Source organism: Sinocyclocheilus rhinocerous, unplaced genomic scaffold, assembly GCF_001515625.1.
Source record: "Sinocyclocheilus rhinocerous isolate Xijiao unplaced genomic scaffold, SAMN03320098_v1.1 scaffold1938, whole genome shotgun sequence".
Classification (NCBI taxonomy): Eukaryota; Metazoa; Chordata; class Actinopteri; order Cypriniformes; family Cyprinidae; genus Sinocyclocheilus; species Sinocyclocheilus rhinocerous.
In genome coordinates this window covers 231,249-254,615 of record NW_015629065.1, presented here as the reverse complement: position 1 = coordinate 254,615, position 23,367 = coordinate 231,249, and the positions used below count along the sequence as shown (strand labels likewise).

The 23,367-nt window shown below is 34.5% G+C and overlaps 4 protein-coding genes across 6 annotated transcripts in view; 2 read left to right on the top strand and 2 right to left on the bottom strand.

Moving 5' to 3' along the window:
- Positions 1-1,973, bottom strand: part of igf1ra (insulin-like growth factor 1a receptor) — a 98,653-nt gene extending 96,680 nt beyond the window's left edge. For both annotated transcript variants that reach the window (XM_016550468.1, XM_016550469.1), the window contains exon 1: positions 977-1,973. In XM_016550468.1, the coding sequence (XP_016405954.1) occupies positions 977-1,070 (94 nt within the window). In that variant the 5' untranslated portion in view covers positions 1,071-1,973. The remainder of the gene's footprint in view (positions 1-976) is intronic.
- Positions 1,974-8,792: 6,819 nt separating this feature from the next.
- Positions 8,793-13,301, top strand: LOC107738681 (protein FAM169B-like). 2 transcript variants are annotated; one of them, XM_016550471.1, is made up of 9 exons: positions 8,793-8,816; positions 9,110-9,234; positions 9,409-9,511; positions 9,598-9,683; positions 9,789-9,963; positions 10,067-10,249; positions 12,485-12,613; positions 12,804-12,874; positions 13,013-13,301. In XM_016550471.1, the coding sequence occupies exons 1-9, from the start codon at positions 8,798-8,800 to the stop codon at positions 13,022-13,024; spliced, it is 903 nt and encodes a 300-aa protein (XP_016405957.1). In that variant the 5' UTR covers positions 8,793-8,797; the 3' UTR covers positions 13,025-13,301. The 2 variants fall into 2 exon arrangements, with proteins under 2 accessions (XP_016405957.1, XP_016405958.1); XM_016550472.1 differs by lacking the exons at positions 8,793-8,816; positions 9,110-9,234 and adding an exon at positions 9,241-9,338.
- A 2,475-nt stretch (positions 13,302-15,776) lies between these two features.
- arpin (actin related protein 2/3 complex inhibitor) lies at positions 15,777-18,713 on the top strand. Its single transcript, XM_016550473.1, has 6 exons — positions 15,777-15,928; positions 16,307-16,382; positions 17,109-17,241; positions 17,493-17,699; positions 17,791-17,954; positions 18,184-18,713. The coding sequence occupies exons 1-6, from the start codon at positions 15,837-15,839 to the stop codon at positions 18,190-18,192; spliced, it is 681 nt and encodes a 226-aa protein (XP_016405959.1). The 5' UTR covers positions 15,777-15,836; the 3' UTR covers positions 18,193-18,713.
- A 305-nt stretch (positions 18,714-19,018) lies between these two features.
- anpeplb (alanyl (membrane) aminopeptidase-like b) overlaps positions 19,019-23,367 on the bottom strand; it is an 11,144-nt gene continuing 6,795 nt past the window's right edge. Inside the window, exons 10-20 of the mRNA XM_016550475.1 lie at positions 22,920-23,053; positions 22,670-22,752; positions 22,400-22,536; positions 21,640-21,695; positions 21,406-21,553; positions 21,231-21,319; positions 21,047-21,151; positions 20,783-20,950; positions 20,556-20,696; positions 19,671-19,752; positions 19,019-19,559 (exon numbers count right to left, since the gene is read on the bottom strand). Coding sequence (XP_016405961.1) covers positions 19,410-19,559; positions 19,671-19,752; positions 20,556-20,696; positions 20,783-20,950; positions 21,047-21,151; positions 21,231-21,319; positions 21,406-21,553; positions 21,640-21,695; positions 22,400-22,536; positions 22,670-22,752; positions 22,920-23,053 — 1,293 coding nt within the window. The 3' untranslated portion in view covers positions 19,019-19,409. The remainder of the gene's footprint in view (positions 19,560-19,670; positions 19,753-20,555; positions 20,697-20,782; positions 20,951-21,046; positions 21,152-21,230; positions 21,320-21,405; positions 21,554-21,639; positions 21,696-22,399; positions 22,537-22,669; positions 22,753-22,919; positions 23,054-23,367) is intronic.

Below are 23,367 nucleotides of genomic sequence, written 5' to 3'. Positions count from 1 at the left end.
AATGTTAGGCTAAGTTTAGGTATTTCTTCCAATTTAATTTAATTTTTTCCAAATACATTTTTTATCCATTTTAAATATGTCTTATCTGTCTTCCATTTACAATTTGAAACTGACAAAGTTCTGGGGGTGGCAAATTAATTATTTTTGAACAAATACATTTTATTACCAAACGAATCCATGCAGGAAAATAAAAATGTTCATGATTTTTATAAGCAGGTCTCTTGAAACTTAACATTAATTTACACAGTTCAGATTATAACTATAGTTTACTATAACTAATTTATAGTAAACAAATATGAATACGTGAATATTATAATCAAACTTCATACACAAACATAGAATTACAGACAATAAAGCAAAATGTGTTACAAAACTCCCCTATATGACCCTCCTGAGGACAAGCACATGGTCAATGTACTGTACAGTCACTGCGTGATGCTCGACTGAGACTCACTGAATTCAGCCAATCTTATTAGAGTAACGTTTAACCTTACTACCTGTGTGGACTAAATATGACCTAAAATATACATATTATAGAGGCAAATGCTTTATATAAGGCAATTCTCAGGTAGCTTCTAAATACCAACGTGATCCAGCTTATGAATAATTCATAAAGCACACTAGACTCACAACACATCCGATGTCACGACAATTAACTGATGGGCCTAGAGACATCAAAACAAAACAATTCTAAAGTTTATTGTTAGTCTGAGGGAATTTGTAAAATTTAATGAAAGTAGTAGGTCATAATTCACTAATAAACTGGGTCGTGTGTTACTAGGCCCTTTTGAATATCTATACCTGAACATCTAAAGCAGCGTATGCAGGTAACGTTAACTTAAACTCATGCTTGACATGAGTCCATAAACACCGCGAAGAGACTGAAACGATTGAATCAAGGTTTCGATAAAACAAGACTACACCGATATAAGGAGTAATTTCCTCATTAGAATAATAAAACACAATCCTGATTTACCTTCTCCATGCGCAGACCACAGGCAGATGGTGGAGAGAAACAGCAGAGGACCCCAAAATAAGGTCCAAACATCCCTCGCTGTTCCAGATCTCATTCCTAAAAATCAGTTTTCCAAAAAATAAAAAGCTGAAATCGCAGCAAAACGCGACGCTGCTTCTTGTAAGCAAGCAAAAAGTCCAGAAGAATCCGCTTTGGGTGAGCAGATAGTTCCTTTTCGTTACCCGTAAAGATAACGGGAGGCGAGGAGGGAGTAGAAAAAAGATATCTGGTAATAATTGTATAATTTTCCTTTAATGGAAACATTAAGATCAATTAAAACACTGTGTTATTCTTGCCAGCTATTAAATGATGCAATCGTGTGGGAGCCACGAATTTCACTCGACCGATAATCTGCATCTTCAGCCTCCATTTCTTGAAAACCTGAGAGGGACGCGCAGCACGGCCAGCGAAACGAGCGCTTTCTCCTCCAACAAAAACACCTTATGCGAATGTGCGTATGCCAGTGTGATGAACTACGCTATACTGATGATGTACGGAGGAATTTTGAGGTCACGTTGAAAGAGCTTGACGACTCGGATAGCGTATTTACGTATGAATGAAAGCCTCCAGACAGCGCTCGATCCAAAATATCCGCCAGGACAAAAATGGTTTCACCAACTGCTCACCCTCGCCTACCGTCTTCACGCGCTCTCACGGTCGGTCTGTTTTGCGGTAGGAAAAAAAATCATTTTGCCAAGATGCAAGAGTGAGCAGCTCCCGAGCGTGGGTTTTTGGTTTTCCGCACCGTAAAAAATCACGAACTGTTTGATATAAATAGCTTGTGAGCCTAGTGTTTGATTCTCAAGTGTCTACGGCGGCGCTCGGACTCTTCTGACGGTCTCCGCTCGGTAGAATCACCGCTGTAAACAAGACTCGGCTTCTCTCACAGAGAAACACGCCAGGCATGAGAGAATGCCAAAACATGGACTGGAACACTGGACCAACCGTGTTGACGCCAGCACACCATTTGATCTCAAACGTCAAGGTGACAGGAATTTGTTTTGTTTTTGTTGTTGTTGTTGTTTTAACGACAGTATATTCGTAACAGTAATGATTCCAGCCATGAACTTGTTTACATGAATATACGCTTATACCAGGTCTGTCATAATGTTTATTTGAAGAATAAATGTAATTTCATTTTTAGTTCATTTTAATTTATAAATAGTCATAATTTACATAAATAGAATATCTAGTGGAATCGTCATCATTTGAATTTAGAAGATTTCTAACAATCAATCTCCTGTCTTGCAAAAACTAGGCTAACTAAAGAAAGTTTGAGATGATAGATAGATAGGTAGATATGATAGATAGATAGATAGATAGATAGATAGATAGATAGATAGATCACACACTTTGCTGTGATTGTGCTATCAATCACAGCATTGTAGCCTACATCAAGGAGTTTATATGCATTTCTTATACATTTAAAATTATTCCATTTTATTAGGCTATATTTTTATGAAATTATAATTTTTATGCCAAAACATGGACTGGAACACTGGACCAACCGTGTTGACGCCAGCACACCATTTGATCTCAAACGTCAAGGTGACAGGAATTTGTTTTGTTTTTGTTGTTGTTGTTGTTTTAACGACAGTATATTCGTAACAATAATGATTCCAGCCATGAACTTGTTTACATGAATATACGCTTATACCAGGTCTGTCATAATGTTTATTTGAAGAATAAATGTAATTTCATTTTTAGTTCATTTTAATTTATAAATAGTCATAATTTACATAAATAGAATATCTAGATCGATCGTCATCATTTGAATTTAGAAGATTTCTAACAATCAATCTCCTGTCTTGCAAAAACTAGGCTAACTAAAGAAAGTTTGAGATGATAGATAGATAGGTAGATATGATAGATAGATAGATAGATAGATAGATAGATAGATCACACACTTTGCTGTGATTGTGCTATCAATCACAGCATTGTAGCCTACATCAAGGAGTTTATATGCATTTCTTATACATTTAAAATTATTCCATTTTATTAGGCTATATTTTTATGAAATTAATTATAATTTTTTTTATCAGAAAATAGTATTATTATAGCTGAATAATAACACTATTTTCTTCTAATTTGTTTCAAAATTGTTTTAAAATTTTACAGCTGCTTTGAAACAATCTATATTGTATGAAATGCTATATAAATATGTGACTTGAATTGACTTGTATTTATATTTTTATCATATTTTTTCATATGTTGTATTAAAGCTATTCTCTCTGCTATGCTGTTTCTTCATAAAACAGCCTACTAAAGGGACAAAATATCTGACTGTACGCATAACAAAAAAAATGTAATTAAATGAAATGTGTTATGTATTGTGAAATTAATATACATGCAAGTAGACTAAAGGCCTATAACCTTTATCTGGGAAACTAAAATAATTAAGATAGACGCCACAAAAAGAAACTAAACATGAAATAAGAAAAGGGTACATAATATTGGGTTAGCTCAGGACGTGCTGATCGTACCATGTTAATAATTTCCTAGAAAACGGATTGAATATTTTTAAATCCAAGTGCACTGGCCCTTTAAGATGCGATCCGAGTTTCATAGACGCCAGATTGGACAGTGTGAGTAAAGTGAATTTAATGTGTATGTTCAGATAAGATAATTATAGCGCTTTTTAGTACGCTACTCACTCGTATTCCAATTTAACTAAAGCTGGAATTCGTCATCTCTGGCATATGGAGCTCTTAAATGGAATGAACTGATGGAGCTATTAAAACTAATGCATGGGTTTTTATAACCTTCATATTTATCCCATTTTTATCCACAACGATAACAATTTGTAATCAATTCTCTATGTTCAAAATATTACCAAGCCCCACATTTTAGAAGTGCACATATTTTGCCAATGACATAGTCTAGTCAGTTAAAAGTAATATCCGATGTAGAATTTCATTCATTGAGACGGAACGGCTTTACAATTACAATCAATTCATTCGTTCGTGATGATGCAGAGTCATCACTGTTCAACCTTATTGCCTGAGAATAGCACTTTTTTTTAATTAAACTTGACCTACGGCTCCTAAGTCTATAATGCTGAAATATATTGTTAAATTTAGGTGTCTAAACACACTTAAAAATATTTCAGTCTGTTTTTAGATTTAGGCATTTAAATTGTTCTGCAAATTTCCATGTCGCTGAAATGAGTAAACGTAAAATGGCCTGCAAATTGTGAATTCAGTACCCTATAAATTAAAATTAATTACATTTAGATATGAATGTCTACAACCTAGGCCTATATTCATTTAAATCTATTTTTGAGTGGAATTTGATTAATTGTTTGCGTCAAATTGCATCACTATTTTATTTTATATTATATGAAATGTGTTTCCAAAAATATAGTTTCTTACTCAAACAGCATTCAGAGTTCTCTAAACTACAGCTCAGTTCTTTCTAGCCTTGGAAATCGCCTTGACCTTGTATCTTCTAATCTGCAACTTTGTGTTTGGCGCCTCCATATGTCAAAATGCAGCATTTATCATGACTTATGTCTCATTGGGCAATGAACAGATCCTTAGTATGTTCACAGATGGTTTCAATTCCTGATCATTTGTACAACAAATCTTCAGCACTATAGAGAAAATGATCTGTTCTCACTGCAAATTCAATGTTAAGATATTTGACACTAACTTTGAATTTACAATTATTGTTGAAAGATCCACTAATTAAAGAGCATATATTGTGGAAATAGACTTGTTAAACATGTTAAATTACTAATTTTGATAACAGAGCAATAAGATCTTTCCCACATTCCTGTCTCTTATAATCATACATCTTTTTTTGAAAAAAAAAACAAAATACATTTTATGCTCACAAAAAAAACAAACAAAAAAAACATTTTATGCTCACAACAAAGCTTAAACACAAGGATAGTGCCCCAGATTACCTCTGTCCTGGCTAAACAAAAAAAGTTAAACCCCTGTAAAGCTACAGTCAGAAAAAGAAAAAGCAGAGCAGTCACCAAAAGCAAAACTCCCTTGATACTGTGTTTCTGTCTATATGAGTTTGTCCTCATGCAGTTCCACCCAGACTACCTTTCCTTTAGTTTCATTTCAGCCTGGCAGTCAAGTGGAAATAAGCATGTTTACCACTAACAATAGTGATGACACTGTTTGTTTCTCATTTTATCTAAGCCCAGACAGGAAGAGGAATTTGGAGGAGAGGGCGACACTTATGTTCGGTCGAACAGCTACAGTCAGAAAAAGAAAAGATTCCTGAAAAACAAGCTGAAAATAAGATAGCGCAGGAGGGGTGCAACAAATTTGTTTTATCGCATAGCAGCTTGGTTTGATCACAATTATTATTGTTATCACCCCCAAAACCAGGAGCCAAAAACTTTATTGCAGATGAGCACTGAACATCAAGTATTCACTTCCTCCTCTTTTGTAAATAATAGTTGAGACATTCCTTATGTCTGGGCTGTTTGGGTAAACATTTTAAAGGGGTCATATGATGCGATTTAAATTTTTCCTTTCTCTTTGGAGTGTTACAAGCTCTTGGTGCATAAAGAAGGTCTGTAAAGTTGCAAAGACTAAAGTCTCAAATCCAAAGAGATATTCTTTATAAAAGTTAAGAGTCAACCGCACTGGATAGCTGGCCAGTCAGAGCACACCTCGCTTTTCAGACCTATGAGCTTTGTAAAAATCGACGCGTTTCAAAAAGGCGGGGCATAGAGGAGAAACAATAATGTACAGTATGTGGAAAATAATGTGTTTTTTTAACCTTAAACCGCATAAACACATTTCATTACACCAAATACACAAAATAATGTTCTTTTTAGCAACATCATATGACCCCTTTAAGGGGGAAAACATCCCAGAGAATGTGTTTGCTGCAATACTCCCAGAAAATGGAAAACAAATCTCTCTCTCTTTTTTGTACAATACATCATTTTGACCCTATAAACAGTATTTCTGCAAGAAAAAGATAAAGCTGAGTCATTTGGTCACCACTGATAAGCTACCACTAAATGTTGTAGAAACTTAATTTGCTGTAAAGTTGCTTTGCAATGATTTGTATCGTGAAAAGCACTGTACAAATAAACTTGAATTGAATTGAATTAAACTTGAATTTGGAAAGAGTTCATTTTAAGTGCAGCAGTCAGTCAACATGCAGTTCAGCTCTTCTTTTGGATGGCATGAACCTTGATTCATCAATTGGATTGTTGTGTTGCCACTAAAAAGCTTAGCTGGAATTATCTATTAGCAGTTCCTCCTGAGCTTCAGATTACCAACCACGTATTTACTATCGTACATATCCACCATCTAGTTTTTTCCTAAAATATTTTCTTTAAAAGCAACTGTTTCTTTTACATTATAGTTTAATTGCTTGGATTACATGTGTTTTACATACACAAAGTTATAAATAAATGAAATAAAATGTAATTAAAATTAATTAATTTAATTAAAACCCCCTAAACTCAATGTATGGATATTTATTTATTTACTAGTGCTGTCAAATGATTAATCGCGATTAATCGCATCCAAAGTAAAAGTTTTTGTTTACATAATATATGTATGTGTACTGTTTATTTATTATGTACTGTATAAATAAATAAACACACAGTATATATTTGGAAAATATTTACATGTATATACATTCATATGTTTATATTCTTATATTTTATATTATGTATAAATATATTTAATATATAAATATAACATGTTTTTCTTACATATACTATACATGCATGTGCATGTATTTATATATACATAATGAATATACACAGTACACATACATTTATTATGTAAACAAATACTTTTATTTTGGTTGTGATTAATCGCGATTAATCGTTTGACAGCACTATTATTTACATTTATAAAGATTTTAAAAGCATTTTTTTTTACTTTATTATTTTATAAATGCAAAGTTTATGGTACAAAAACATCAAAACATTTTGAGTGGCCATTAGTTGACCATACATGATAGTTTAGTCTAGATGAGTGAGAATGACATTATTTTTGTCAGTGTCATCTTTCATGGGTTACATATTAGGTCAGGGTTCGATATAGCCAAGGCCAATGTCATAATCCTCTTGTAAAATCTGATCATGTGACATGGATTGAAGACACCTAAGGAATCCCGCATGGGTTACACAAACAGGCTGATGACAAAGCAAGGAAGGAAAACAAGTATGAAACTCACTGATATGCAAAGCTAGATCCTGTTTTACATTTTAAAGAGAAACCACATAGGTGTTTTGTATTTAAAGTCTTTTGGCCAATTTACTTTGCTGCAATATTTGCTCTGATGCCAAATATCCTTGGCAGTTCAACAGCCGAGTGACAGTCAATCCCTTTTGAGGATAAACTCTCAGCTTTACAAAAGCATATTTAACAATCCAAGCTAGCCTTTCCTTGTGAAAGGAATTTCAGAAATGTCTGCAATTTCTCAGGGGGAAGTCGGTGGTTTATGGGTAATGGAGATGAAGGGAGATGGGAATAAAACGGATGCAGAACGCATTTTCCATAGCAGGAGAGATTCAGAGTGTACTATATTACTGCAGTCGTAAGTAGTAAATCAAGGTCAGAAAGGAACTCGAATAGTGCATTTGTGTCACATGAAACCTTAAGGCTCTCATCAAAGAATGAAAAAATATATATGATATATGTTGTCATATCTGTTGATAATATGGTCATGCAGTTCTGTCTGGTATTGTTTTATTGTGATTTCCGGCTGTTGTAGAACAAGAAAGGTTATATTATAAGATTATAAACCTTGTATTTAACATGTAACATTTTTGGTACAATTTTGAAGAATGTATGTAAAAACAATAAAATCAATACTACAGGAGAATGACCATGAATTTAATTATTTTGCAAATTTTTGCTCTCAGACTTACATTTTTGTCCTATTTGTTGTTAAACATGTTTTTTTGCAGGAAAAGAATGTGGCTCAAAACATGTTTTGATATGATGTTGTTGCCATCTTGTGGACAGTGTAAATACTTGCCAGTGACTGTTTGGAAATGGTATTGGTTGGCATTGTAACTTACTGAATGTGGTTGGTTTTTAACCTTAAATGCTTCATTTACTTGCAGAGAGACAGAGGTGACAGAGAAAGGGCACAGTTGTTATTATTAATAACCATCCCAGAGGAGACCTTTAAAGATTAATTCAAAAATATTTTAATATATTTAATATACAATGAATACAGTTTTGACTATCATGACTCGAGTCTGACTGTGGGTTTGCAATGTAAGCATCATAGCAAAAAAAAAAAAATGCCAGTATAAACTTAATACCATGACACGGAAATAAGAATGCGTAGTTTACTTTTTACAGATTATTTGTAAATGTAATACTTGAAACAATTATTTTAATATATTGTGAAATGTTATGAAATGTTGTCTTAATTTTTTTTTCGTGTAGATTAAACCAAGGATTGAAGGTGACACTTATTATAATGAAGAAAGGTAGGTATAATAAGCTAAGGCTTCAGCCTACAGCTTTTTGGGTTAGTGTATATAGTTATCTATATTTATTATAAAAAATGCGAGGACTGAAATAAATCCTGATGATGATGATAATGCTGGTGATATATTATGACACTATATGCAAGTTGCATATATGCCAGGCTAAAATACAACACTGAATTTTATACATTATGTAATAGGAGGTGTCTGCTCAGTCTATGTAGACTAGACCTGAAGACTTCTGGACTGTTAAAATATTTATGAATTAATTTCTCCCCTTCGTACTTTATAGTCACTAGATGGCGCACGTTTGTTGAGAAACATTCAAAGGTCGAGCAACTATCAAAATGGAGAGTAGTTTAAAAGGTAAGTACAGGCTTTCTAAGAGCATTTCCAAAATTGATTATGTGAGCATTCCAAAAATTGATCATTTTAAAAAGAGTTTTAAAGGTTTGTTTAGCATGCAAACATTCTCTCGCGCTATGTTCGCCAGTCAGTCAGACTGTCAACACTCACATAAGCGCAGTTCTGCAACAATCAATAAAGTGCTACTACTAATTAAGTAATTTAGCATTGCTGAAAAGTGTGCCATAATGTCATCGTGAAATTAAAGGTCCATGTTATTAACTGTGTAAACATATCAAATGTCGTCTTTCAAGTGAAACCCTATCCAGTGGATCTACCTGTGCGGCATTATGGCGAGTTGAGCTCAGGATATGACGAATACCTGTCCCGTGTCAAGTCAGATGGTGCTGTCCCTATCACCCTTCCACATGGAGAGAAAGTCAGAACATACACATTTGCGTTCAATAGTGAATTTAGTTATATTGTCTCAAAAATTAGTTGCCTGCCTAGCCAGCATCTATGATGGACAAATATGCTGTGTGGGTAAGCAGTTTACTAATTTGAGATAAATTCCTAATTTCAGTTCCTCAAAGTGTGATATTTGTGATAACAGGTGGAAGTAACTTGTGAGAACATTGGTCGACTTGCGTTTCTGAGAGATGGTGATTTATCACATTACATTCTTGCTCTCCACACACCTGAGGATGAAACCAAAGGTCTTGCGCATGCTACGTTTTTCGTTTCACTACCTGTTTTCTGTCATTCTGTTTCATTTTGGATAATATATAGCCTACTCTTTTAGTGGTTGCACTGTACTTGCTAGGCAAATGGTGGCCCGTTGGTGATGTTTTGAAGACATCAAACAAATCAAGACGTGGACTTTTGTTAGTGAGTAACCGTTAGCCTTGCAAACAAAATGTTTTGACCAGAAATGTCATAATCTTAACATTGTCACCATTTCCATGAAGCCTCTGATGGTTCTTGTCATTCCAGGTGGAATCAGTGATGGAGAGAGTTGTGCTCTTTCTGCTCAGTCAAGTTATATTTGGAATTCTGGAAAGGTCTCTTGAAGAAGACCTATATTTTTCGGCCTATTCCTTGCGGGAACATGGCAAAATTCTCTGGCAAAATGGAGAAGCAGTAGGGTTTTACACCATCAAAAAAAAGGGTATATATGTTTTAGTTCTAGCATGCTTAGAGGTTTGTGGTGGGTGGTTTGTTTACTTCTATATAAAAAAAAAGTAATTTTTGTGTGTGTGTGTGTTTTATAGGCAGCCTGTGTGACAGCTGCACTGGCCAGAGTTATCAGCTCCCTGTGCTGGACACAGTGTTTGTTCGCTCTCACTGGAGAAGGACTGGGCTCGCTTTACAGATGTTGGAGGATTTCTGCTCCTCTCAACCCTCTGAGGCGATTCTGGGAATTAGCTTTCCTATGTCACCTGGCATGTATGGAGGTATGTATACACTAACATCCAAAGGTTTTGGGTTGGTAAGCATAGCATAATCATATTAAAACAATAAAATAACTGTTTTTATGGTTGGTTGATTGATTGTTTGTTGATCGTGGTTGATCATTTTTTAAATTACTTTTCACTTTAAAATTTTTTTAGCTGTGATATTTGCATGTAAAGGATAAAAATATAAAATGCTCAAATTTTAAATTATACTACTGTTAGAAAGTTTGGGTTGGTAAGATTTTTGAAAGAAGTCTCTTATAGCTACTCACCAAAGCTGCATTTATTCGATCAAAAATACAGCAAAAACATTAATATTGCAATGTATTATTACAATTCAAAATAAATGTTTTCAGTTGTAATATATTTTTTTAAGTAATTTGTCCCTTCGATGGTAAAGCTGAATTTTCAGCAGGCATTACTCCAGTCTTCAGTGTCACATGATCCTTCAGAAATCATTCTAATATGCTGATTTAGTTCTCAGGAAATTTTTTTTATTATCAGCGTTGAAAACAGTTGTGCTTCTAAATATTTTGTGGAAAGCGTGATACATTTTTCAGGATGCTTTGATGAACAGAAATTTCAAAAGAACAGTAGTTATTTGAAATAGAAATCTATTGTAACATTATAGATGTCTTTAATGTTACTTTTGATCAATGAATTGCATCCTTGCATTAATTTCTTTTTAAAAAAAAAGAAAAAAAAACTACTGACCCCAAACTTTTAAATGGCAGTGTTTCTCAGCGACGTGTAGAAAGTTCCTCAGGGGCAGGGGCTCAAATGTAAAATAGGGGCAATGTAAATTTTCAGCAGGCATTACTCCAGTCTTCAGTGTCACATGATCCTTCAGAAATCATTCTAATATGCTGATTTAGTTCTCAGGAAATTTTTTTTATTATCAGCGTTGAAAACAGTTGTGCTTCTAAATATTTTGTGGAAAGCGTGATACATTTTTCAGGATGCTTTGATGAACAGAAATTTCAAAAGAACAGTAGTTATTTGAAATAGAAATCTATTGTAACATTATAGATGTCTTTAATGTTACTTTTGATCAATGAATTGCATCCTTGCATTAATTTCTTTAAAAAAAAAAAGAAAAAAAAACTACTGACCCCAAACTTTTAAATGGCAGTGTTTCTCAGCGACCTGTAGAAAGTTCCTCAGTGGCAGGGGCTCAAATGTAAAATAGGGGCAATGTAAAAAAAAAATTATCTAGGTCAAAAGTTTGGATACATTACTATTTTATATTTTTGCAAGAAGTCACTTATAGTCATCAAGCCTGCATTTATTTGATCAAAATTGTAATATACTTAAAATATATTTTATGCAATGCTGATTTATTATCAATGTTGGAAACAGTTGTGCTGCTTAATATTTTTATAACCTGTGATACTTTTTTTCAGGATTCTTTGATGAATAAAAAGTTAAAAAAGAACAGCATTTATTTAATATATAACTTCTGTAATTATATACACTGCCGTTCAAAAACTTGACGTCAGTATTTATTTTTTAATTAATTTTTTTGTAAAGAAATTAGTTTTTATTCAGCAAGGATTTGTTAAATTGATTAAGAAAAGGTGAATGCAGGCTTGATGAGCATAAGACACTTTTATAATGCTGCATAAATATCAAAAATGGGAATATAATAAAGTCCTTTCACGTCACCATTTCGCCAGCCTACACTTCACATAATAGGCCTCTAGGTGGCACTTGTGCTTCATTAACTATGATAGTTTCATGAAATAGTAAACGTATATCACTACACATAAATACAAGTGAATTGGATACTGCTTTCCATTATTGTGACTTTTGGCGCTAGGCCTAGGTTTATGAACAGACTGTGGAATATCAGTTAGTCAAGAAAAACGCACGCAACCCATAGCAACGCCTCAGATTGACAGATATAAAAATAAACAAGAATTTTCCGACTTTTGAGCAATTAGTTACTGTTTTGTACACATAGCCATGTTAATTATAATTCAAATGCATTTTGTTTTATTGACCACAATATCATTGCTATTTGTCTGAGAGGGGCACTTTTGAATAATTTAGAATTTTGAAAAGGGGCAGGGCAGGGGCAGGGTAGTCCTATGGCTTTAGATTGTGTGCAGAATACTCAAATCGCTCAACATTGAACTGATAAGAGTGGTTACATTGGCTCTTATCTGTGATTATTTATGTAATAGAAACCTGACACCCAAAGCTTACACAGCTTGTTGAAATAATTGTTTACAGTTTGTAAAAAGTATCTTGAGATCCACGAAGACGAAAGAGAGCGTCTCTATGAAGTGGAAGCTCCGGGTGGATGGGCTCAGAGACGCAATGCGTGGTTAAATATCCAGCTGCGGGACTTTCCAAAACACTGTAAGAAACTGTTGACGTAAAACAGCAGATATGACATTGGTTGGGTAATAAAGTGAGACACTTGACTCATTACATATGAGAAAGAGCTTTGCTTCTAAACATTTATTGGGTTTGTGTTTTATTGGTGCTATATCGAGACTTCGTGGCTGTTGCTCAGGACAGTTTATCTCTGAGGTGGTGCTTTTTACAGGTGGAAACTCAGAGCAGAGTCCACAATGCTCATATAGTCACGAAAGATGTGAAGTTGATTTGGAGGAAGAGGTATGATGTTATCTTGCGTTTATTTAAGCTTATCTAGAGACAGTTTACTGGCTGTTACCGTAAGGGTGTCTCAGCTGTCCTTGGAGGATATAATACTTAAAATATAATGATAAAATGTATTCTTACTCATTTCTACAGGGGATCCTGTGACAATGTGAATCATCAGTCAGTCTCAAAGACACATCAAGCTCGGGAAGGGACCAGCGAATCAGACTGACACAAGGGACTAACTTTAAAAAAGCCAGGACTAATCATTAAGTTATTTAATGGTCAAGAAATAACTCAGACAGACATTGTACTTTCAAACCATAACAGAGAGCCTAAATATTCAAGATGGAATTCTTTATAGTCATGTGTTAAAGTATGTAGATGTTGGTAATCTGAGATTTGCCTTCTGGGAAACAGTCTCAGGTATTGTTATCCTATAAAGCTTGTGAAGAGCAGGCAAAAGCACGCACATCGATCTCAACTGGGTGCTCGACCAAAAAACAAGTAGAAATATTTTAGATGCAAAGTCGGCAACACCAAAGCTCCAAAAGTATCAAAAAATTTATTTTTTAAAAAGACTGTCGCATAGCATATATGACGTTTCGAGCACGCAGGCTCTTCATCAGACAAATGAACAACACTGATATCGCAAACTTCATAGGCCTACCTCCAGGTGATCAAAGGTCACATGACCATACAATATTATCGTGATAATAATAATACCAAAACAATAACATATCAACCAAGGAGAAAAACATAGAAACCAAAAATAAAAATAAATCAAAAACATATATAAAGCTATGCAAAATACACAAATGTAATTCTCAAAATATTGTTTAATGACATTAATTGATGCCTGCCTGGGTCATTGGACTCCGGAGCCTCTACGTCTGATATAACCTCTGAGTTACGGGACAGTGACTGTGGTACATCTAGAGAGGACTGTAATTCTAGTGAACAACATCGGACTGGTTTTAGAGGTAAATCCACCTTTGTTCCCTTTAAAAACAGAAATGCTTCTTGACAGTCTTTTTAAAAAATAAATTTTTTGATACTTTTGGAGCTTTGGTGTTGCCGACTTTGCATCTAAAATATCCTATAAAGCTTACCATAACATTTATTGCTGGATTGCCAAATGGTAATCAAACTGTCATACCAGCTGTATCTGGATAACAGAAATTAAGAGTTTTATTGCCTTGTTATAGCCATATAGCGGCCAGTATTCTGTGAATTTGGCCATGTTTAATTGATTATATAAAGAATATGCAGCTATCAAATCTCTCTCAAAAAATAAATATATGATATGCTTTATGCCTTAACTTAAAAATGTAGTGATTTATTATAATGCATGGTTGTGTAATGTTTTAAATGTCACAAAGCAATGTGATATTTCTATGAAAGAGAAAAAATCTTATTCTGGTGTTTTCCAAATAGATATTAATAAGACTCATGACATAAAAACGGTAAGTTAATTAATTACCCTCCCTTTCAAATCAACAAAAATGGATAAAATATTTTAAACTCTTATTTTACATGTGTTTATATATATATATATAGTAACAATTGCAAGGTACACCATACAGGTGCATCTCAATAAATTAGAATGTCGTGGAAAAGTTCATTTATTTCAGTAATTCAACTCAAATTGTGAAACTCGTGTATTAAATAAATTCAGTGCACACAGACTGAAGTGATTTCATTTTCCAGCAGGATTTGGCACCTGCCCACACTGCCAAAAGCATCAAAAGTTGGTTAAATGACCATGGTGTTGGTGTGCTTGACTGGCCAGCAAACTCACCAGACCTGAACCCCATAGAGAATCTCTGGGGTATTGTCAAGAGGAAAATGAGGAACAAGAGACCAAAAAATGCAGATGAGCTGAAGGCCACTGTCAAAGAAACCTGGGCTTCCATACCACCTCAGCAGTGCCACAAACTGATCACCTCCATGCCACGCCGAATTTAAAGCAAAAGGAGCCCCTACCAAGTATTGAGTACATGTACAGTAAATTAACATACTTTCCAGAAGGCCAACAATTCATTAAAAATGTTTTTTTTTATTGGTCTTATGGAGTATTCTAATTTGTTGAGATAGTGAGTTGGTGGGTTTTTGTTAAATGTGAGCCAAAATCATCACAAATAAAAGAACCAAAGACTTAAACTACTTCAGTCTGTGTGCATTGAATTTATTTAATACACGAGTTTCACAATTTGAGTTGAATTACTGAAATAAATGAACTTTTCCACGACATTCTAATTTATTGAGATGCACCTGTATTTCCCTGCATCGTTAAATTGTTTCTTTTTTTATGATTCCAAAAAATTTTATGAAAATACAATCACCTTCAGGAGAACATTAACAAAGAAAAGAAGATAGAAGTAAGAAAAAGAGGAGAAATAAAACACAATAAGGGGGTATGTAGCTTACAATAAAGGGGAAAATATAATAAAAATAAAAGAGCAATGAAGGAAATCTATCTAAACTTAATCGGAGTCAATAGAAATACATTTTTCATATAGTTCCAAAAACCTGACACATTTTTTATTGCTAGTCAAACAAAAAGATGTGAGCAGTGGGAAAATGTTAAAGAGTAGGAATAGCCCATACATTTTTGTTTTATGGATGAAAAATTTGCCAAACAAAATAAAAAAATTTAAAATATATTCTTAAGTCAGAGTAATAACAAATAGTAGGCTATCTTTCAAGCTAAAAGAGTGTGCAAAGATAGGGGTTTGTTGAATAGCTACAAGTCAAACCAAAACTTCTGAACAAATTCACAAGGTTTTGTCTTCGTTGCCACAAAATGTGCAGCTACTAGGAATATCAACATATTTGGAAACAGTTGAGTTAACAGGATATATTTTATGCAGTATATTAAAGTGGAGTTAAATTGCGTTTCATGGATTGAGATTTCATGATGACGTAACCAGGAAGTAGCAGCAGCTTTCGACGAAATCCAAATCATCGGCAGAAGATGAGTCGCATTTATGACAACACTGCGCTATTAAACAAACCTGTCCATAATGAGAAATTCTCCTCCACATGGGATCCATTAGTTCACCAGAGGTAATACTTTAAAGTGTATGCATGGTTTTTGCACACGTCGACATCGATGCACAGCACAGCCTGGTTTACTTCTCCATAGTTTCCCTTTCAAATATTCCAAATGCCATAGTTAGTGAAGTTATAGCTAATACTGCAAAAACACAATAAATTAAGTAAATTAATATGTGATCTGTTTCACATCGTCAACCGTTCAGAATATTTCGTCAATGTTTTGTATGTGTTGTATGTTTAATAACAACGTTACCATAGATTTATAATAGCAAGAGAGACCGTAAATGTCGTCCTGTCGGAAATTATGGCTGCCATGGTACTTTTTTGTAAGTATAATTTTCTTCTTGGCTCTCGCATTGTATTTTATTTATAATTTTCACTTTCCAGTGGTCATGGTGTCATTTTAGAGGGGGCGGTCGTGGAAATGTCACGCCATGTCATAACAGATGTGAACAACAGAAAGGTTAAGAGAACTTAAAATTCTTCCTCAATTAAGAAACTCAAGTTGTTTTCTGGAATCATGACCGTTCACTAATTTACACTACCGTTCCAAAGTATGGGGTCCGTAAAATTACATAACACGATTTTAAATACGCTGTTCTTTTGAACGTTCTACTTTGAATACTGTGCAAAAACACAATAAATTAAGTAAATTAATATGTGATCTGTTTCACATCGTCAACCGTTCAGAATATTTCGTCAATGTTTTGTATGTGACAACAGCGGTGTTTAATAACAACGTTACCATAGATTTATAATAGCAAGAGAGACCGTAAATGTACTTTCTACAAACATATTAAGCACTGCAGCACAACAGTTTTCAACATTAATAATAATAATAATAGTAATAAATGTTTCTTGAGCAGCAAATCTGCATATAGAATAGAAACTGTGGACTGGAGTAATTGCTGCTGAGAATTCAGCTTTGCCATCACAGGAATAAATGACTTTTTAAAATGTAGTACAATAGAAAACAGTTTTTTATTAATGTTTTTAATACATTTTATTAATGTTAAATATTAATGTTTTTACTGTATTTTGATCAGCATAAAAGACAAAAATTGTACCAACCCCAAACTTTTGAAAGGTTGAGTATATTACTTTATTTTCATAAAAAGACAAATATTTTCATTAGTAATGTTTCCCATTACACTTAGTGATTCAACAATTGCTTTTGTGTTAATTTCAGGAGCGCTACAATGTTTTGTATGTCAAACCAAGCAAAATCCATCGCAGAAAATATGATTCAAAAGGAAATGAGATTGAACCTAACTTCAGTGATACAAGAAAGGTCAACACAGGATATCTGATGTCATCCTTCAGTGAGTAACCATTAAGTGCTTTAAAAAAAAAAAAATCCAGTTGGTTTAGATATGGCAGGTTTTTTACTGTGCATTTTAATGGCAACCTGTTCTAACAGCATTCAGTTATACCATGCAATAATAAAAACTTGATTAAACTCTTGTAAGTACATATATGATTTGGTAAATGCTGATTTACCAAAAATATCTTGATGTATTGAAGCAGACTATTATATGTATGTTGTTTTGGTTTGTGTGTATCAACCTTGCAGAAGTGGAGGCTAAGGGTGAAACAGATTGTCTAAATGAGCGCCAACTGAGTGACATTGTGAATAAGGATCAGCTGGTTAAAGTAACAGCAAAACATTGTCCTAGTCAGGCCTTTGCATTCTGGATCTCAGAAGCAGAGATGGACAGAACAGAGCTCGAGTCAGGCCAAGAAATCCGTCTTAAAACGAAAGGAGACGGGCCCTTTATTTGTAAGTACAATGCTGAAAATAGTATATACTGTACATACTGTGTAAATCAAGGTGGCTACATGTGCTGTTCTGTCTGGTTTTGTCTGTCTAGTTTCCTTCGCCAAACTGGACAGTGGTACAGTGACGAAATGCAACTTTGCAGGAGATGAGAACGCTGGAGCATCGTGGACAGAGAAAATAATGGCTAACAAAGCAGATCAGGAAAATGCAGGGAAGAGTGGCGGTCAGGGCGAGGGAGCAGACGATGAAGAATGGGTAAGATTCTCTGCTCAATTGATGAAGTTTTGTGTTTGCTCTGAACACATAAAGAATTGGCTTAGGAAATGGGTTTATCATGAACAGATGTGTAATCTTTTTTACCATTTTCTATTAGGTTTAAGACGAAGTGAAACTAATGCAATGATCCAGAACAGGATTTGTTGGAGTTTCATTGTGCAAACCTGTAACATCTCTTTTATGTGGTGTTTGGGGTTTTTGTTTTCAGGATGACTGAATGACACCATTGAGCTTCAAGGATTGCATCACGGTGCCTTATCTGTCCTCCAAATGTATATTTACGGCTACACCACAAAACAAGACCTAACTGTCAGTATTCATATATTATCACATGAAAGTATCATAAACAGCAAAAGTGCCATTGTAAATGAAGACTTTTATATATTATAATGTACTTAAGTATTTTATGTGTGTATTAAAGATATATCCTAAAGATCATTAAGCACTGTAAATTGAAAACAGTTGTACTATATCATATTTAGAGATGCAGCAATATTACAATTATGCCTGATAGCCAATTAATGTCATTATTTTAAAACAATAAAAACTACTCAAATTAATTGTATTAAATGCTACAATTGAATTTAGGCATCACAACATTATGTACAGTATAAAAGTGTATATTTCTTTTGAGATTTCCTAAAGATTACATAAATGACCGTTTAAACGGCAGCAAAGGTTATCTAAATGTAAAACATGTACAATGAAATATCTAATATAGACAATCTGATATATTGTGCATCCCTTATCATAACATCAAAGATCTATTGGAGTATGAATACAAAAAAATTAAAAAGAGAAAAAACTGTTGTGTAAAAAGATTGCACTTTATTTAAAGATTTACATGTTTGACTCCAATACAAATATTAAGTCTCATAAAAACACACATCATAACCTTTGTCATTCGGTTTTCAATCAGTCATTCACAGAGATCAAAATAATGGCTGTGGTTCTATAAAATGTAATATTTCAAAATACTAGCTTTTATATTTTTTATATGTATTTTAATTAAATTAAACTATACAAATAAAACGAATGGCATACTGTGCTTTTTTAAATGTGCTTAGATGTGATTTCATCATTGTAAACAATACTTAGTCAGTAATATCAACTAAATTATAGTAAAGGCAATAAATTAAGCGGTCCACAACATTCATTCTTGGCCTTTTCTCTAATATACACAATAGATTTGGCATTAACTACTCAACATAGCATAGGGAATGTGTTATGTAGCCATTTTAAAATGGCACATTCTTTGTTCTTCCCTTCTAAAGCTTGAATAATTCTCCAGTGAAAGTGGTCTTTTGTTCAAAACCATCTCAGAACCACAGGAGGGGGTTGCTTTCATTGTGAAACGCCTTTACATCTGTTTTTGATTGTATTGGCTCCACTGAGTATACTCTGATTGTGCAGGCCTACAAAAACTAAAAGATCCTAAAGCTCTCCAATGAACCAGTCCTTAACAATCTGCTTATTTTCTTTCACCCACTTAATATTGGCCTCTGTCCTTTCAATGACCTGCTCCAAAGCTCGAGCTGCAAGGCCCTGGTTTTTCTCTTCCTGCTCCCTCTGAAGCTGCTTCAGCTGTGTAGAGACAATTTGGGTTTGTGTAAGATCAATGGTGGAAACACAATTACAGATTGAGACATTGTCAACTATTACACTTTCACAATAACTAGAAGAATGAAAGAGCACCTCTTCACGTTCGACGTCCGTGGAGAACCTTTTTGTCACAGCATCTAGCAGACTGCCTAAAGACACGACTCCCGCTCCATACCTGCCCAAAGGAGATGATTGTTAGTCATATGTCCATATATTTATGGTTTCCAAGCAACTGTGATAAAACCTTTAAGACAATTAGGACTATCGTTCATTTATAGCTGAAGGCAGCCTTTGGACCCTGAATTGCTCCTGATCTTTGATTCTTTTATGTTACTTTGGTGTTACAACTTCCTGATTGCTGTAGTTATTCCCGCCAGAGTTTACGAGATTTACATTTTATAATTCATCATTGGCTTTTTTTAACTGAACATCCTCATGTTTGCAGAATGAGCCATTTGCACAAGAACTTAATGGTGATTTCATTTGCCTCTCTAGTTTCCATTCATTGAATTTAAAGTCGGCATGAAACGGAAGTTGCGGTTGTCTTTTCTTCTCTGCTGTGACGTATATCCAAGTGAAACGGCATCTGAAATGAGAGGGCGGGACTTGATTTCATCCTTCGGGAATTGATTGGATCGTTGGAAGTTGGGGCGTTGCAAACAAAATGGAGAATTCCAATTTCAATTTCCAAAAAACAAAATTCCAAACGTCACTGATGTCACTGCAGCTGCTGGCAGTTCCAGATAGCTCCGCCCTTGCGCCATAGCTCATGACCGGAAGAGTAGAGGAGTCGTTTTGAGGGGGAGGGGAGGTTAACGTTTTTGATTAAAGATTACGAGGGCACATGAATTTAAAAAAAATAATGAAGTGCACGGATAAATTATTTATAATAAACACTACAGTATTCCATTAAAAAATAAGAATTTTCCATTTTGATTTCATTGGTGACTTTAAATAAATGTAAAAATCATAACTTACTCTTGGGTGATGTAGGACCAGTGCCCACGGACGAAATCCCAAGCGAGAGGCTGGCCGGCGACGTTTTTGGCAATGTAGTTTATGGTAGAGACCATATCCATCTTTCTTATCTTTGAAGGGTCAAGAGTGTACTGAAGATATCTGTGGTATTACAAACGTCAATAGTGAGTATGAAGTACACAAAATGGGTCGTTGAGATGATATAAAGCTTATATCTCTGCACTGACCTGTTGAGCAGCCAGATTTCTTTGGTGCATGATAAGGCGTATCTTAGTTTGTCTTTCTCGGCAGCGACCGTGGCTCTTTGGTATTCTATCCAAGCAAATTCCCAATCATACTCATCACCGCTAGCTATTGCACTGCAGTAGATTGCTTTCCTCAAATTCGGATGAATGCTAAATGTAAAAAGCTCATTCAAGTCAATCTAATTTATCTATATTGTAGAACTGTAATTGACAGTAATTTAATTTAAACTTAAAGGCGCAACTCACTCATTGGTGCCATTTTTATAATCTTCAAATAGACTTCTAGCCATTGTTATGCACTTAGTAAGGCCATTGCTGCAGGCTACTGAAATAGCATTTACCTGGTTATACCTGAAAGGGAAACAAAATAAATAATGATTGCTAGATGTCCAACAAAATATATATAAAGCAAGACAAAAATGCTGCTTACTGGTCAGTGTGTTTCTCAGGAACGGTTCCATTTATTGTGTACTCCTCAAAGTGGTCATATAGTTGTGTGATTAGATTGCGTATGTATTTCTAGACATAGAATTGTACAGTTAATGCTGAGTATCACAATTTTCACTGTTATGCACATATTCAGGAGACTGTGTCCTTATGCTCACCATTATCGGACCGTAGACCTCAGAGCGATCAAACATAAGGATTAAATGATCCAGGTTTTTCAGTGCTGACTCCCATGGAATATACTCAGTATCATTTACTAGGTACTTGGTTAGACTTAGTGCAATAGTGACGTTGAGGCGATGAGCCCTATACAGAAATGATCAGTTAATATGCAGCAACAAATCACAGCGAGCCAAATAATTCTTTACAACATTGGTCAACTGAAAAATTACCTTGCAATATTAAAAGCGTCATCAATTAGTTGCCCTCGGTTGATGATTGGAATGACCTAAAGATAGATTAATAAGATTTTAAGCCACTTTTGATCACATCAGTATTAATGACAAAACCTACTTTATGTAAGTACGTGATCACAGGTGGCCAGGGTGGCCCCACGCCAAATAACAACCGACTGCAAAATCGGTGCAATGTTTTCAACTTTTTGCCCACTTGGTGTCAAAAATCTGCTCGTTATTTAAAAACTAGAAAGTATTCAAATGTGACAGCGGTCTTCAAAAGCCTGCTTAGAGCCAGTCAGGCTCATTTAAAAGCCAGTTTAAGGCATTTTAAGGGTAAGTTCACCCAAAGATGAATTAGTCACACTCATGTCTTTCCAAACCCGTAAGACCTTCATTCATCTTCGGAACACAAATGAAGATATTTTTGATGAAATCCAAAGCTTTCTGACCCTGCATAGACAGCAACGCAACTGACTCGTTCAAGGCCCCGAAAGGTAGTTAGGACATTGTTAAAATAGTCCATGAGAAAACAAAAATAACGACTTTATTCAACAATTTGAACGCACGTCGAAGACTGACATGGAAGACAAGAAATTGTTGAATAAAGTCATTATTTTTGTTTTCTTTGCTGATGTCACATGAATTATTTTTACGATGTCCAGAACCAGACCGCGTGTTGGCCAAGCGTTCGCGTCTGCGTTCCCGTTCAATATTTGATTTGAAGGGATACTAATATTTCTTTAAAGATACTCACATGATGATATCTTTCAAGTTGCATACGAAGCTTATTCCAGTTTTCTTCATCGTAGTTGACACGGAAAAAGCCAGCGCAGTTGACGTTTGCGAGGAGCCACTCATCTTTGTCTTGAAGTTGAAAGTGTGGCCTTCGGACTGTAAGGAGGGATGCAGGAATGAGCAGCAGGGTTAATCACAACTAACAGTGACTGCAGATTTATGCCTGTTGTTTTGCCAGGTTTCATTTTTATTATTCGAAATGATGCTTTAATGTTTATTTGTTCCTTACCTGGACCTTTTACTTTCAGTATATCGTTTTTCTCTGTAAGATCTCTGTCCTTAATGTATCTGATGTGAACTTGCCATGCAATACTGTTAGGAAGAAAATAAACAATATTTGAATGAATCAATAAAAGTTAGTTTGGCTAAGGAAGCTACTTATAGCTTTTTTGTTTGATAGTAGTTTAAATCCAGTGCCATGTTAAATAATTCAATAATATGATACTATTGTAAACAGCAATTTGATTCTTGAAACTCACTCATGGCCCTGTGTTTGCTTTAGTAAAAAGTGTTCTTGAGAAGTCTCCCCTGTCTGGGTAATAATGGTGATTACTGGATACCCCACTTGCTCAATCCATGTGCTCATGAAGCCTTCCACATCTTCTTTTGTCTCCTGATCATTGTGGGAAACATTTGTCATTATCTTATCATATCATTTCAACTTGAAAATAGAATATAGGTCCTTAATTTACCTCTTGCAAGCATTTCAAAAGATCTTTGTACACAGTGTTCTTGTACTCGAACTTGGCAAGATACATCTAAAATACATACAAATAGTAATTAGGCAGTCAGTCCAGACCATACCTTAAAATCTTCAAAAATAAATGCATAAAAATAGTCTAATACATAAAAGCATAAATTATGCTATGGAGTATACCATGAAAGGTCGTAAGTTTAAAAAAATAAATACATTTTTTATAAATATGG